This window comes from Tachyglossus aculeatus, chromosome 15, assembly GCF_015852505.1.
Source record: "Tachyglossus aculeatus isolate mTacAcu1 chromosome 15, mTacAcu1.pri, whole genome shotgun sequence".
Classification (NCBI taxonomy): domain Eukaryota; kingdom Metazoa; phylum Chordata; class Mammalia; order Monotremata; family Tachyglossidae; genus Tachyglossus; species Tachyglossus aculeatus.
Window position 1 is genome coordinate 13,283,243 of NC_052080.1, and position 13,759 is coordinate 13,297,001.

At 44.2% G+C, this 13,759-nt stretch overlaps 1 protein-coding gene across 1 annotated transcript in view; it reads right to left on the reverse strand.

Moving 5' to 3' along the window:
- Positions 1–779: 779 nt before the first annotated feature.
- Positions 780–13,759, reverse strand: part of GYG2 (glycogenin 2) — a 32,397-nt gene continuing 19,417 nt past the window's right edge. The window contains exons 7-10 of the mRNA XM_038756989.1: positions 12,298–12,438; positions 6,942–7,046; positions 4,372–4,482; positions 780–1,089 (exon numbers count right to left, since the gene is read on the reverse strand). Of these exons, the coding sequence (XP_038612917.1) occupies positions 928–1,089; positions 4,372–4,482; positions 6,942–7,046; positions 12,298–12,438 (519 nt within the window). The 3' untranslated portion in view covers positions 780–927. The remainder of the gene's footprint in view (positions 1,090–4,371; positions 4,483–6,941; positions 7,047–12,297; positions 12,439–13,759) is intronic.

Sequence of the window (13,759 nt, forward strand, 5' to 3'; positions counted from 1 at the left end):
AAATCCAATCGCACGGACACGATCCTCCAACTGTACACTCGTGGTGCGATGACAGCTATTCCAAGCAATTTAGAAAAGACCTTCTTATTGACAAAGCACATTTCCCTTACCGTTTCCCCTTATACTGGAATTGCCTCAACACATCATCACGACCTGGTGAAATGTACTGCCGCCCGTCCACTGTGGCGGCGATTCGGACGTCTTTTGGAATCTAAGGCTTCGCTTTGGGAGGAAAGAAAAAGGGGACAATTCTCACAGAACTGAGAATTCTCTCTAGAGGTGTCGAAAGGTTTACCGAGCACATTGTTTCGAAGCTAGTTTTGAAAACTGAAATAGTGGACGCTAGAGACGTTTGGCTGACGGAACCGTACGGTCAGGATTCAGCAAAGCAGCCAATACTACCTCCGGGTCTCGTTACAGTAGAGAACGATCACATCGCTCCTGTCAAAATGAATACCAAGAGGCACCACAACACTGAAAATTCCCAGAGGCTTTAAGGCCTAAAGATACAATCCCATCTCCCCCTCTTTCCCCCAAATCCCTAACAGAACATCTCCCGGCAACTCTGCGGAGCTGTTTTAAACTTTAGAAACAGCATTCCGTCCCAACGTGATGGAGGCGGCATTGCACATCTGTTAATCGGGTTGGCAAATTTATTTATAGAAGGCTGAAAATATATTTAGTTCTCACCTCCTTAGTCAAGGTTAAATGTAGTAAAAAAAAAAACACCTGACAAAATTATTCTTTCGCGTCTGCTGGGAAATTGGAAGCTGATTTTTTTGGGTCTGCACGAAATGAGGTGTCAGAAATAGAGGCACACAGTTGAAAAGTCTACTTCGCTCCAGGTCTGGAGAGAGGATTTCTCTTCCACAAAACCTGAGGGATACCAAGGCAGCTTCTACTAATCCATCAGCCTCTCCGCGCGATCTACTGTAAAAATCGATCGAGCTTCTTTTGAATACGTTCGAATGAGTGTTTTCCCAGGTAATCTACCTGTCCCTCTTCCCACTTCCTCCTTTCTTCCTCTGGGCTGGGTTCAGTGGGTTTGAGCGGAATGGGCAGCTCTGGAACAGAAATGGCCACGTCAACCTAGGGGAGATGATAAACACGATGAGTCTAAAATCCTGTCATTCACTCACTGCAGTGAAATGGTCACCTACGGCTCCCGTGCGGACATTTGGCGGGCTGGCAAATTAATCAAAAAACCTTCAGCGAAAGCTTCCCGAGAGCACATCAATCCGACCGACTCAGCCAGTCGCTATCACAGACATGGAAGGCATAGTGAAGAGACTGATTTTACCTTTCTCCTCCCCTAGAACATTGGAGGATTAGATCATTTGATTTTACATTTGTCACACAACTCACATTTACAGCGGGAAAGGCTGATGGGGGCATTTTTCTTTTAAGTCGAGTGCCTATGAAATCCTGATTCATTCCCAGACTATCGGTGAAATGTAGCAAATTGTCAATTACTCACTTTTCTCACTTAACTTGTACTTCCCAAGCGCATAGTACAGTGCTCTGCACACAGTAAGCGCTCCATAAATACGATTGATTGATTTTCCTTTAGGGTTCTGGAAACTTCCATCTCCACGGACAAACACATGTATGCACTCATACACTGAGGATTTTGTAAATTACCCCGTGCTTGGTTTATTGTAGGTGCGTATGGGGGATAGGCTTCTGCTAGAAAATTTTTAGAAGTCTGATTTTCAAGTTCTTTCAGGGACTGGGTCTTCTCAGATCCAGTAGCTGGGTGATTGAGTAACTATCCACTTGATAATCTGGCTCCAAAATTCCACTGGGGATGACTGAATTATCTATCCGAGCTGCATACCTAAAGCAGATCAACCATAAACTGTTCAGATATTCCACTCTGTGTGGCCTGTGTGTGTGTATAAGTATGCTATCACTTTTGGCAGAATGTGTGTTCCTGATGTGTGAGCCTTATGTGTTCCTGATGTTTGACCAGTAGTTCTTAGCACCAAATACAAATTTTGTTGCTTCTCCTTCATCGGTTTCAAAGCCAGCTGTTATTTGTGGCATTCTGTCTCTGGGCCTCAGTGACTGCCCATTCTGGGCAGGGATTGTCTCTCTTTATGGCTGTATTGTACATTTCAAGCGCTCAGTACAGTGCTCTGCACACAGTAAGCACTCAATCAATATGACTGAATGAATGAATGAACCACCCCCCAGTCCTTAAGAGCAAGGATCGTCTTTACTCACTGTATTGTACTCTCCCAAGCATGTAAAACGGTGCTTGGCACAAAGTGTTCAATACATACCATTTGTTGATTAAGGGCTATAAACCAGAGTGACTTCTCAGTTGTCGAACGATGGCGAAACTATCCCAAAATCCTCCCAAAATTCCCTAGGGAGTCTCCCTGTGCAGCCACCAAGTTCCTCCCTATTGTTTTTAAACCATGCTTTACACTGCAGCTAGAGAACTGAACATAACCCCAGGCAGAGACTCACTAGGTGAAAGCTAGAATTATCTGTACATAAACTTCCACCTGCCTACATTATATTAGCTGAAACCACAAAAGCTATGGAAAAAAAATCATCAACAAAGGAAAAATGAAACTGCCTGCTCAGGGTATAGTTTAGTTCCAAGTAGTAATCAAAAATTAAAGCAGGAACACACGAACACCTCAGAGGTGAGTCCTAAAAATACTTTAAGCATTCACCAGTGAGATGCTATCTGAAGCAGTGAGCCACCCCCCTTCATTAAATTATTGATATGAAGCCACATGCCAAATTTCTTTTCAGACTGAGGCAATCGGCTGATACTCTGTGCCCCTGACCACAAAATCCACAAGACACTTCACTTCTCTGGGCCTCTAACCTCATCTGTAAAATGGGGATTAAATGTGAGCCTTATGTGAGACACTGACTGTGAGACACTGACTGTGTCCAACCTGATAATCTTGCACTTACCCCAGCGCTTAGTACAGTGCCTGGCACATAGGAAATGCTTTACAAATACCAGAATTAGTATCCTGGATTTGCCAGTTGTCTGCTGTGTTACCTTGGTTAAGTCACTTCACGTTTATGTGCCTCAGTTCCCTCATCTGTAAAATGGGGATTAAGACTGTGAGCACCATGAGGGACATGGGCTGTGTCCAAACTGATTATCTTTCACCTACTCCAGCGCTTAATACAGTGCCCAGCACATAGTAAGCACTTAACAAATAACATTTAAAAAAATATCCAATTGGAGAATACAATCCAGAGACTACTTCCCTTTGGAGAATACAATCCAGAGACTACTTCCCTACTTCCCTAAGGAGAAGGTTGGCAACAACACTTCGCTTCATTCCTAAATGTTTTGTTTTGTTGTCTGTCTCCCCCTTCTAGACTGTGAGCCCATTGTTGGGTAGGGACCATCTCTATATGTTGCCGACGTGTACTTCCCAAGCGCTTAGTACAGTGCTCTGCACACAGTAAGCGCTCAATAAATATGACAATGAATGAATGAGTGAATGAAGGAGAATTCCTCACTAAACTTCTATCATGTTCCCCCATGCTAAATTTACTGAAGCTAACTTTACTCCCATTCAATACAAATGGGATTGATGGCTCTCACTAGCCAGAGACACTTTCAATGAACCTCATTTCTCATTTTAAACCATGTTATACCAAAGAGGGGAGAAAATGATCCACAGTCATGAGCTCAACCATTACCCATTAGGCATGCACCAAACTCAAGGATAAAATATTTACAGGAAGCCATTAAAACCAAGCAAAATGAATGGGGGGCAAAGGGGGGTGGCTCTCCTTGGAAATAAATGGAAATGGAACAATTTAGTAGAGAAAGGCCAATGCTTTCAAGTTTGGTTTTGTTCTCTGTCTCCCCCTTCTAGACTGTGAGCCCATTGTTGGGTAGGGACTGTCTCTATATGTTGCCAACTTGTACTTCCCAAGCGCTTAGTACAGTGCTCTGCACACAGTAAGCACTCAATAAATACGATTGATTGATTGATTAATGAAAGAATCGAAATTGGCTAAGATGATCAGAAAGTTTGGGATACAAAATAGAGTTATATATGTATATAACTACGTATTCTCTCTATATACATATATACCATATATAAGCAGCGTGGCTCAGTGGAAAAGAGCCCGGGCTTTGGAGTCAGAGATCATGGGTTCAAACCCCGGCTCCACCAATTGTCAGCTGTGTGACTTTGGGCAAGTCACTTAACTTCTCTGTGCCTCAGTTACCTCATCTGTAAAATGGGGATTAAGACTGTGAGCCCCACGTGGGACAACCTGATCACCTTGTAACCTCCCCAGCGCTTAGAACAGTGCTTTGCACATAGTAAGCGCTTAATAAATGCCATCATTATTATTATTATTATTATGCACACCCACCACCAGTGGCTCCTGAAGAATAGGCTCTGGGAAGAACAGGATCCGTGATGATTCTAGGTTTTGATCTGTGACGCAGTCCGCAGAATTGTATTCCTCTTCATGGACTGGAGGCTAGAGAGAATCATTTTAGGTTAGTCATCGATTTTATTGCAGTTGACGGCAATACTAATCACTTATTCAACCTCCTCTAATTACTTCTTCTACGATGAACAAAAATGTAGTGTCATCACTTCGTTTTCTCCAAGCAACACTTCATTTGTTTCATCGGCTAAATGACAAATTACCTAAAATTAATGTTTCAGAGGGTGCCTTTTTTGATTAAATATCTATAGATTATTTATATTAATGTCTGTCTCCCCTGCTAGGCTGTAAGCTCATTCATTCATTCATTCAATCACATTTATTGAGCGCTTACTGTGTGCAGAGTACTGTACTAAGCGCTTGGGAAGTACAAGTCGGCAACATATTTTGTAGGCAAGAAATGTGTCTGACAACTCTGTTGTACTCTCCCAAATACTTAGTACAGTGCTCTGCACATAGTAAGCACTCTGTAAAAACCATCACTGGACCACTTCACACTTCTCAATATACAGTATGTCTCAATGGAAAATCTGTGGGGTAGTAATAATAATAATAATGATGGGATTTAAGCACTTACTGTGTGCAAAGCACTGTACCCAATCGATGGTATTTGAGGGCTTACTGTGTGCAGAGCACAGTACTAATGGGCTTGAGCGGTGATTAGAGAAAGTTTTGGGGATAAGATTTTTATTTCCTCCCCTAAATTAGACTTCTCAGTTGAGGAGATGATTCCCATGTGCAGAAGACTGTACTAATCATTTGGGAGAGTACAATGTAACAGAGATGGTAGATACGTTCTCTGCCCACAATGAGCTTTCAAATGATAGATGCTTTGCGTGAAATTCTCCAAAGAATATTGCATAAAACGATCTAATCTTGTTTTTAAAAAGTGTCAGTCAGCAAATAGCTTTGTGATTAAAAAAAAAAAAACTTGTCTAAGCAATAATTTTCTAATGTTCTAAGACTTTCCAGTGAGTTTTAGGAGAGAAAAAAGGCCTATCCTCCAAAAGCTTTTAGATTAACGTTTATAACGTTCCTCTTCAGTTGTACTTGGATTTAGGGTAATTTCCCATTAAGACAGTGATAGCTAGAGAGCTATTTGCAGTTGAACAAAGGATACATCTACTGAAAATTTTGCCTGAAACAGGAAATTCCATAAATGCCTAAAGGTTTCAAACTACTGTCTGATTGCTGTAATGGATATTATCTATTCTATCACTTGGGGAAGAAAAGCGCTTTCAAATCCCGGCTCCGCCATTTATCAGCTGTGTGACTTTGGGCAAATCACTTAGCTTCTCTGGGCCTCTGTTCCCTCATTTGTAAAATGGGTATTAAGACTTCGAGCTCCACGTGGGACAACCTCATCACCTTGTAACTTCCCCAGCGCTTAGAACAGTGCTTTGCACATAGTAAGCACTTAATAAATGCTATCATTATTATTATTATTACCTCGGACTCACTGTCCAGGAATGGGGACAGAACAGGTACTTAATCCCCATTTTCCAGATGAGGAAACTGAGGCACAGAAAAATGTTAAGGGACTTGTTTCGAGGCCACACAGCCAGGATTACATCTTGTGCGCCCTGTCTCTCATTCCTATGCTCTTTCCAGAATGTGAGGCCTAGTGGAAAGAGCCCGGACCTGGGAATCTGGAGACCTGGGTTCTAATCCCAGCCCTGCCACCTGTCTGCTGGGTGACCTTGGGCAAGACACTTGACTTCTGTGGGCTTCAATTACCTCATCTGTAAAACCGGGGATTAAAACTGCGAGCCCCACATGAGGATTGGAATGAATCCAACCCGACTGGCGTATATCTTCCCCAGCACTTAGTTCAGTGCTTGGTGCGGAGTAAGCTCTTAAAAGATGCCACAGTTGTTATATTATATCATGCTGCTTCTCCAATATGACCTATTCAAACGGTTAGGAAAAAAGGACTTTCAGTTTTTCATCCTATGGGGAGAGGGGCACAACATGGAGAATTAAGATCTCGGATTTTGGGTCAACTGGGCGAGTACCAACTCTCTCCCTAGCTTTCCAGACGTCACCTTTACAATTTGCTTCCTCCGAATTCCCTGCCCTTCCTCCTAGAAGGAGTGAGCAAGCGTGGAAACACAGGCCAAAGACAGGCAACTGTGGAAAGAAGCGGCATGAACGGCCTAAAAGTTGGACCTTCAACCAGGTAAGGGCAGGGGCGGGGCAGCCAATTTGGAACAACCCCTAGACTGTGAGCCCTTTGTGGGCAGGGACTGTCTCTCTTTATTGCTTTATTGTACTTTCCAAGTGCTTAGTACAGTGCTCTGTGCGCAGTAAGTGCTCAATAAATATGATTGGATGAATCAATGAACCCCAGGGGGGTTTGGGAAAGCCGGATGGATGCCCACCCTAATCATCCCTTGGGTCCTACTGGGAAGATCCAGCGGGCCACAGACTTGGTTATTTATCACTGCCTATCACTTTCTACCACGTTTAAATACTCTGTTTGGAAATACCGGGGTGACTTGAATCTCTGTGAGGTTCGTAAGGCTTGAGGCAGTTGGTCTTCCAGGTTCGCAGAAAACAGGATCAGAACTTTCAGTCCCAGAGGGCTCTACCATCTGCAGGAAACAAATGAGAGAAAGAAAGTACAGGAGTTATGTAAGGTCAAATAAAAGGCTCCCGGAATAAGATTACTGTGAAGGACAAGAAGGACTTTAAGCCTGTTTTGCCAGCATGGAAAGGGGCCCAAGATGAGTTGACCACTTCACTGGCATGTAAACCAAGGCCTGAAAAAACCGGCAGGTAATCATAGGGCAGAGTAAGTTGAGGGTCAGAGAAGGTAGAGGGAGGAAATGAACATGAGTCAAATAATATTCTCCAATCCTCTTAAGGCCTTGCTTTTTGCCAGGATCTGAACCAGGGGTGGGGGAGAGATCCCTAGAGCTCTCTGTATCCTCCCAATCAAACAGTGGTATTTATTAAGCGCTTACTGTGCCATAAGGCCTCCTACCTCCTTCCCTTCCCCACAGCACCTGTATATATGTATATATGTTTGTACATATTTATTACTCTATTTATTTATTTTACTTGTACATATCTATTCTATTTATTTTATTTTGTTAATATGTTTGGTTTTGTTCTCTGTCTCCCCCTTCTAGACTGTGAGCCCACTGTTGGGTAGGGACTGTCTCTATATGTTGCCAACTTGTACTTCCCAAGCGCTTGGTACAGTGCTCTGCACACAGTAAGTGCTCAATAAATACGATTGATTGATTAGGCCTGAGAGGGCTAGCCTCCTGGGCTTTCCTGACCCTTGACATGTTTACTAAATCCACTATATTGTCCTCTTCCAAACACTTAGTCCAGTGCTCTGCACACATACCAGAGGGGAGCAATCCTACAGCCTTGAGAAACAGATCCTGTTGAAGATTAACTTTTCAATTCCAATATGTACAATTATTTTGACCCCAACATGCAATACGCCTACTGTCAAGGAAAAAAAACCACTATTAGTAATACAATATCTTCCGACTATTCCAGTACGATAGTCTGGCAGGGAGCGGTCTTGCAACGTGATTAATGACATCAGTCGACAGGTTTATAGGGGACAACGTTAACTAAAGAAATTCAAGGTCTTAAATATGGATTAAAACTAGTGGTGTGGAAAGTACTTTAGAAGGAGTGCCCCAAAGGACCATTTAGACCGACTGAATAACTGATGGAATGTCCAGAAGGGGATCTGACGGAAGGGCCATTGTATTTGGCTTCTGTTTCATCATTTTGGTCAATCGCATTTATTGAGCACTTACTGTGTGCAGGGCACTGTACTAAGCTCTTGGGAGAGTACAAAACAACAACAGAACAGACACATCCCCTCCTCACAATGAGCTCACTTCACAGAGTCCTGCCTGACTTCTGTCAGGCAGATAACACATACATTTAAGGATAGTTTTGACATGTATAAAAGTTGTCCTTCATTTCTAAAGATGCTATTCATGGTGAAATCTTGTCCAGGCATGCAAGTTTGACTAAAAAATAACATGCATAATGAATACTTCCTCCTAATTTTTTTGTGGGGAGAGGTTAATGGTATTTATTAAGCATTTACTATGTGTCAAGCGCTGTTCTGAGCAATGGGGTAGAAAAAAGTTTATCGGGTTGAATACAGTCCCTTCCCACGTGGGGCTCACAGTCTAAGTTGGAGAAAGAAGGATTTAATCCTCATTTTACAGGCGAGGAACACAAGTTAAATGACTCATCCAAGGTCATGCAGCAGACTGGTGGCAGAGCCGGAATTAGAACCCAGCTCCTCGGACTCCCAAGCCTCTTCTCTTCCCACTAGGCTATACCAAAAAGATAGCTCTTTTCCACCCCCACTAGATTGAAAGCTCCTTGCAGTTAGGAATCGTTGTATACCAACTTGGTTGTCCTATCTCAAACACTTAGTACACTGCTCTGCTCACAGTAAGCGCTCAATAAATAAGATTTATGGATCGCCACCAGGCCTGCCTCCAATTTCTAGTTTGTCTCTTGGTGATCAGAACGGGGCAAAATCTTTTCTGGAGGAGAAAACTACTCTGATATCAGGGCTCGGAAGAATTTCAAGGTGAGCAAGACCAGACTGCGAGGCTTGGCTTTGAAGATTATGAGTACTTTCTTTCTTTGCCTCAAAAAAACCTACTGGTTAGAGCAGCAATGAGAAGCAGTGTGGCCTAGTGGATAGAGCACGGGCCTGAGAGCCAGAAGGACCTGGGTTCTAACCCCGACTCTGCCACTTTTCTGCCGTGGGGCCTGGGGTAAGTCACTTCACTTCTCTGGGCCTCGGTGACCTCATCTGGAAAATGGGGATGAAGACTGTGAGCCCCACAATGGACACAGACTGTATCTAACATGGCTATCTTGCTTAGTGCTTAGAACAGTACCTGGCACATAGTAAGCGCTTAACAAATACCAGCAAATAGAAGCAGCGTGGCTCAGTGGAAAGAGCCCGGGCTTTGGAGTCAGAGGTCATGGGTTCAAATCCCGGCTCCGCCAACTGTCAGCTGTGTGACTTTGGGCAAGTCACTTAGCTTCTCTGGGCCTCTGTTCCCTCATTTGTAAAATGGGTATTAAGACTGTGAGCTCCACGTGGGACAACCTGACCACGCTGTAACTTCCCCAGCGCTTAGTACAGCGCTTTGCACATAGTAAGAGCTTAATAAATGCTATCATTATTATTATTATTACCTCAGACTCACTGTCCAGAAATGGGGACAGAACAGGTACTTAAATCCCCATTTTCCAGATGAGGAAACTGAGGCACAGAAAAAGGCACAGAAGGCTTCTCTGGGCCTCAGTGACCTCATCTGGAAAATGGGGATTAAAACTGTGAGCCCCCCGTGGGACAACCTGATCACCTTGTAACCTCCCCAGCACTTAGAACAGTGCTTTGCACATAGTAAGCGCTTAACAAATACCATTATTATTATTATTATTATTACCATAAAAAATGGTTAAATGTGTTTATGAATTACTTCACAGGGCTTTGGAGAAAGCTCTTAACTGAAGTGAAGCTGCACCCTCTCGTGGCTCAGTGGAAAGAGCCCGGGCTTGGGAGTCAGAGGTCGTGGGTTCTAATTCCAGCTCTGCCACTTGTCAGCTGTGTGACTTTGGGCAAGTCATTTCACTTCTCTGGGCCACAGTTCCCTCATCTGTAAAATGGGGATTAAGATAGTGAGCCCCACAGGGGACAACCTTGATTACCTTGTATCCCCCCTCAGCGCTTAGAACAGTGCTTGGCATATAGTAAGCGCTTAACAAATACCAACATTATTATTATTATTTTCTGCAAACAGCACCAGGGCTTGAATTCAGTGTTGTGACTGAGCTTAAATTCACTGTACACTGAGCTCAGGACTGCCCTTTCGAAGCGTCTTCTGAGAAAGCAGTCTCTAAACCAAACTGTGCACTGCCTACAAGTAATGCTCATATTGTTTTCTAATTCATTCATTCTGTCAATCCTATTTATTGAGCGCTATGTGCATTGCACTGTACCAAGCACTTGGGAGAGTACAGTACAACGAGCATATTCCCTGCCCCTAACAAGCTCAGTCTGGGGCCGGGGGGAGACAGACATTAATAAACGTACGTAAATAAACTACAGACATATAGCTATGTGTCGTGGGGATGGGAGGGAGGATGAATGAAGGGAACAAGTCTGGACGACGCAGAAAGAAGCAGGAGAAGAGAGGAGGGCTTAGTCAGGGAAGGCTTCTTGGAGGACTGTGAGCCCACTGTTGGGTAGGGACCGTCTCTATATGTTGCCAACTTGTACTTCCCAAGCGCTTAGTACAGTGCTCTGCACACAGTAAGCGCTCAATAAATACGATTGAATGAATGAGTGAATGAGATGGGCCTTCAATAAGGGTTCAAAGTGGGGGAGAGCAATTATCTATCTGATATGAGGACGGGGGGGGGGGGGTCGGGGGAGGTGTTCCAGGCCAGAGGTACACTTTGCTTGGCACACAGTAAGCACTTAATACCATCATGATGATGAACATGGTGTAGTGGACAAACCACAAAAGACTGTAGGTTCTATTTCCAGCTCCGCCACCTGTCTGCTGCGTGACAATATAAGCATGTCTGGCATCAGAGCAAACTACTCTGGTTTTTTTTTAAAGCGCTTACTATATATATGTATATATGTTTGCATGTATTTATTACTCTGTTTAGTTATTTTATTTGTACATATTTATTCTATTTATTTTATTTTGTTAATATGTTTTGTTTTGTTGTCTGTCTTCCCCTTCTAGACTGTGAGCCCGCTGTTGGGTAGGGACCGTCTCTATATGTTGCCAACTTGTACTTCCCAAGCGCTTAGTACAGTGCTCTGCACACAGTGAGTGCTCAATAAATACAATTGAATGAATGAATGAATATGCCAGGCACTGTACTAAACACTGGGACACATACAAGCTAATCAAGTTGGACACAGTCCATGGCCCAGCAACGTAACAATAATAACTGTGATATCTGTTAAGCACTTACTGTGTGCCAGGAACTGTACTAAGCACTGGGGTGGATACAACCATCGTATCACCTGGGGCTCACAGTCTTCAACCCCATTTTTCAGATGAGATCACTGAGGCCCAGAGCAGTAAAGCGACCTGCCTAGGGTCACAGGGCAGACAAGTGGCAGAGCCGGGATTAGAATCCTTGTCCTTTTAACTCCCAGGAATGTGCGCCACTCTGGGGGCCAGGATTAGAACTCATGTCCCAGGCCTAGCTAAACTCTATCCACTGGGCCACGCTGTGGTTGTGTTCTACATGTTCTACATTTGGCGGGGTAAGGGGGTGTCGAATGAGTGGCAAAGTTCCGAGAATAGCATGATCTCAGGGATCCCTTGCTAGTTTTTTTTAAGTTATTTGTTAAGCGCTTACCATGTGCCAGGCACTGTACTAATCGCCGGGGAGGATCCAAGCTAATCAGGTTGGACACAGTCCCTGTCCCACATGGGACTCACGCTCTCCCTCCCCATTAGTCAGCGCTTAGAACAGTGCTTTGCACATAGTAAGCGCTTAACAAATGCCATAATCATTATTATTATTATTATTATTATTTTATAGATGAGGGAACAGAGGCCCAAAGAAGTAAAGTGACTTGCCCAAGGTCACACAGCAGATAAGTGGTGGAGCTGGGATGAGAACCCAGGCCAAGGCTCTACCCACTAGGCCACCCTGCTTCTTGAGCAGCTTCCGAGAATGGCAGGATCTTAGGGTTCCCTCACTAACTACTGCGCCTCATCAACGCGATACTTGATTTCTCTCTACCTTTGCTCCAACCTCACCTCTCCCGAGCTCCTCACACACACAATCCCAGCCGGTACTTACATCTCGCTTTTCCAACTCCTCCGAGGAGAGTTCGGGAGGACATTCTGCCGGGGTCGGTTCTGGATGAGGAAGCGCAGGCACAGCCAGCCCAGTCGCTGGGCTCGACGGTGTCGGGAACATTTCAGTCCCACTGGAGCAAAGCTAACAAAATAAGACATTGTCAAAACACATCCATAATTTATCAGACTGGAAAAATATAGCAGTGACACACACCCCTTCGCAAGCACACCCAAATAACACCCCCCGCAATTTGCTTTATCTGCATCAGCGGGAGATACATCTTTCCCCCTGCTCGCTGCCGGAAGGTTGGCTGATTTCTTAAGAAGCTTTTGGCTCTAGAAGGAATCGCAGGGAGCTGTTTCTTTTTATTTCCCCCTTCCATAACGGCAGCTGGATTTCAGTGCCCTATCAACCCTGGAGTTCTGTCCACGGAACTGCTAGAGTCCCTGAAAAAAATCCGTTCTGACGGCCAGGCCCAAGGGGATGAGGGAATCAGATTTGTCCTTGAAGAACCCAGGCCCTCAGAGTTAAACTGTAATGAATAACTCAAATAAGGCCGACCACTCTTCCGTCGACTACGGCTGGTGGCCGTCGAGTTTCTATTCATTCGACTGTATTTATTAAGCATTTACTCTGTGCAGAGCATTGCACTAAGCTTGGGATGGAGGAATCTGGAAATAGGAGAGCGCTACTGTGGATAGGAAAAGCTTTTACATCCTGAAGAGGGCTCAACGTCTCAGGAAGACTGACATACCCGTTTGAAAAACACTGCAGCATGGCCTAGTGGAAAGAGCCCAGGATCGGGAGTCAGGGGACCTGGGTTCTCAACCCGGCTCTGATGCTCATCTGCTGTGTGACCTTGGGTAAGTCACTTCACTTCTCTGAACTGCAGTTCCCTCATTTGTAAAATGGGGATTAAGACCACGAGTCCCATGGGGGACAGGGATTGTGTCCAACTTGATGATCCTGTTTCAACCCCAGTGCTTAGTACGGTGGCTGGCATACAGTGGTGCTTAAAAGATGCCATTTAAAAAACCGCAGCCACTTCACTAGTTGAGAGACATATGTTCTGGTCATGAAATGCAAAACCAAAATCAAACATACGTCAATCAAAGACTAAAGGATCCTCCAGGGACATCTCCTTCTGTCGCTCCTTCAAACTGGGATTTCAAATCAGAAAGCCTACATAAACTAATCAGCAAACTACGCTAACAACTTGCCCCTTAGTAGCTCTCTCCTTGACGGAAGAGGCATTTGAAATAAAATATTTAAAACTAATTTAAACAACCCACTGGGGCGTCAGTACTTGAAAATACTGAAGGTCACTCTTTTGGCTAGTTACTCCATTCTGGCCCGTGAGATATTCATCATTTCATTTAAATCACCGGCACTGATTGGTCATATTGCTTGGGGAATAGATAAAAGCCGCAAGATAGATGTGATTCCTGGTTGTGGTGGTGGT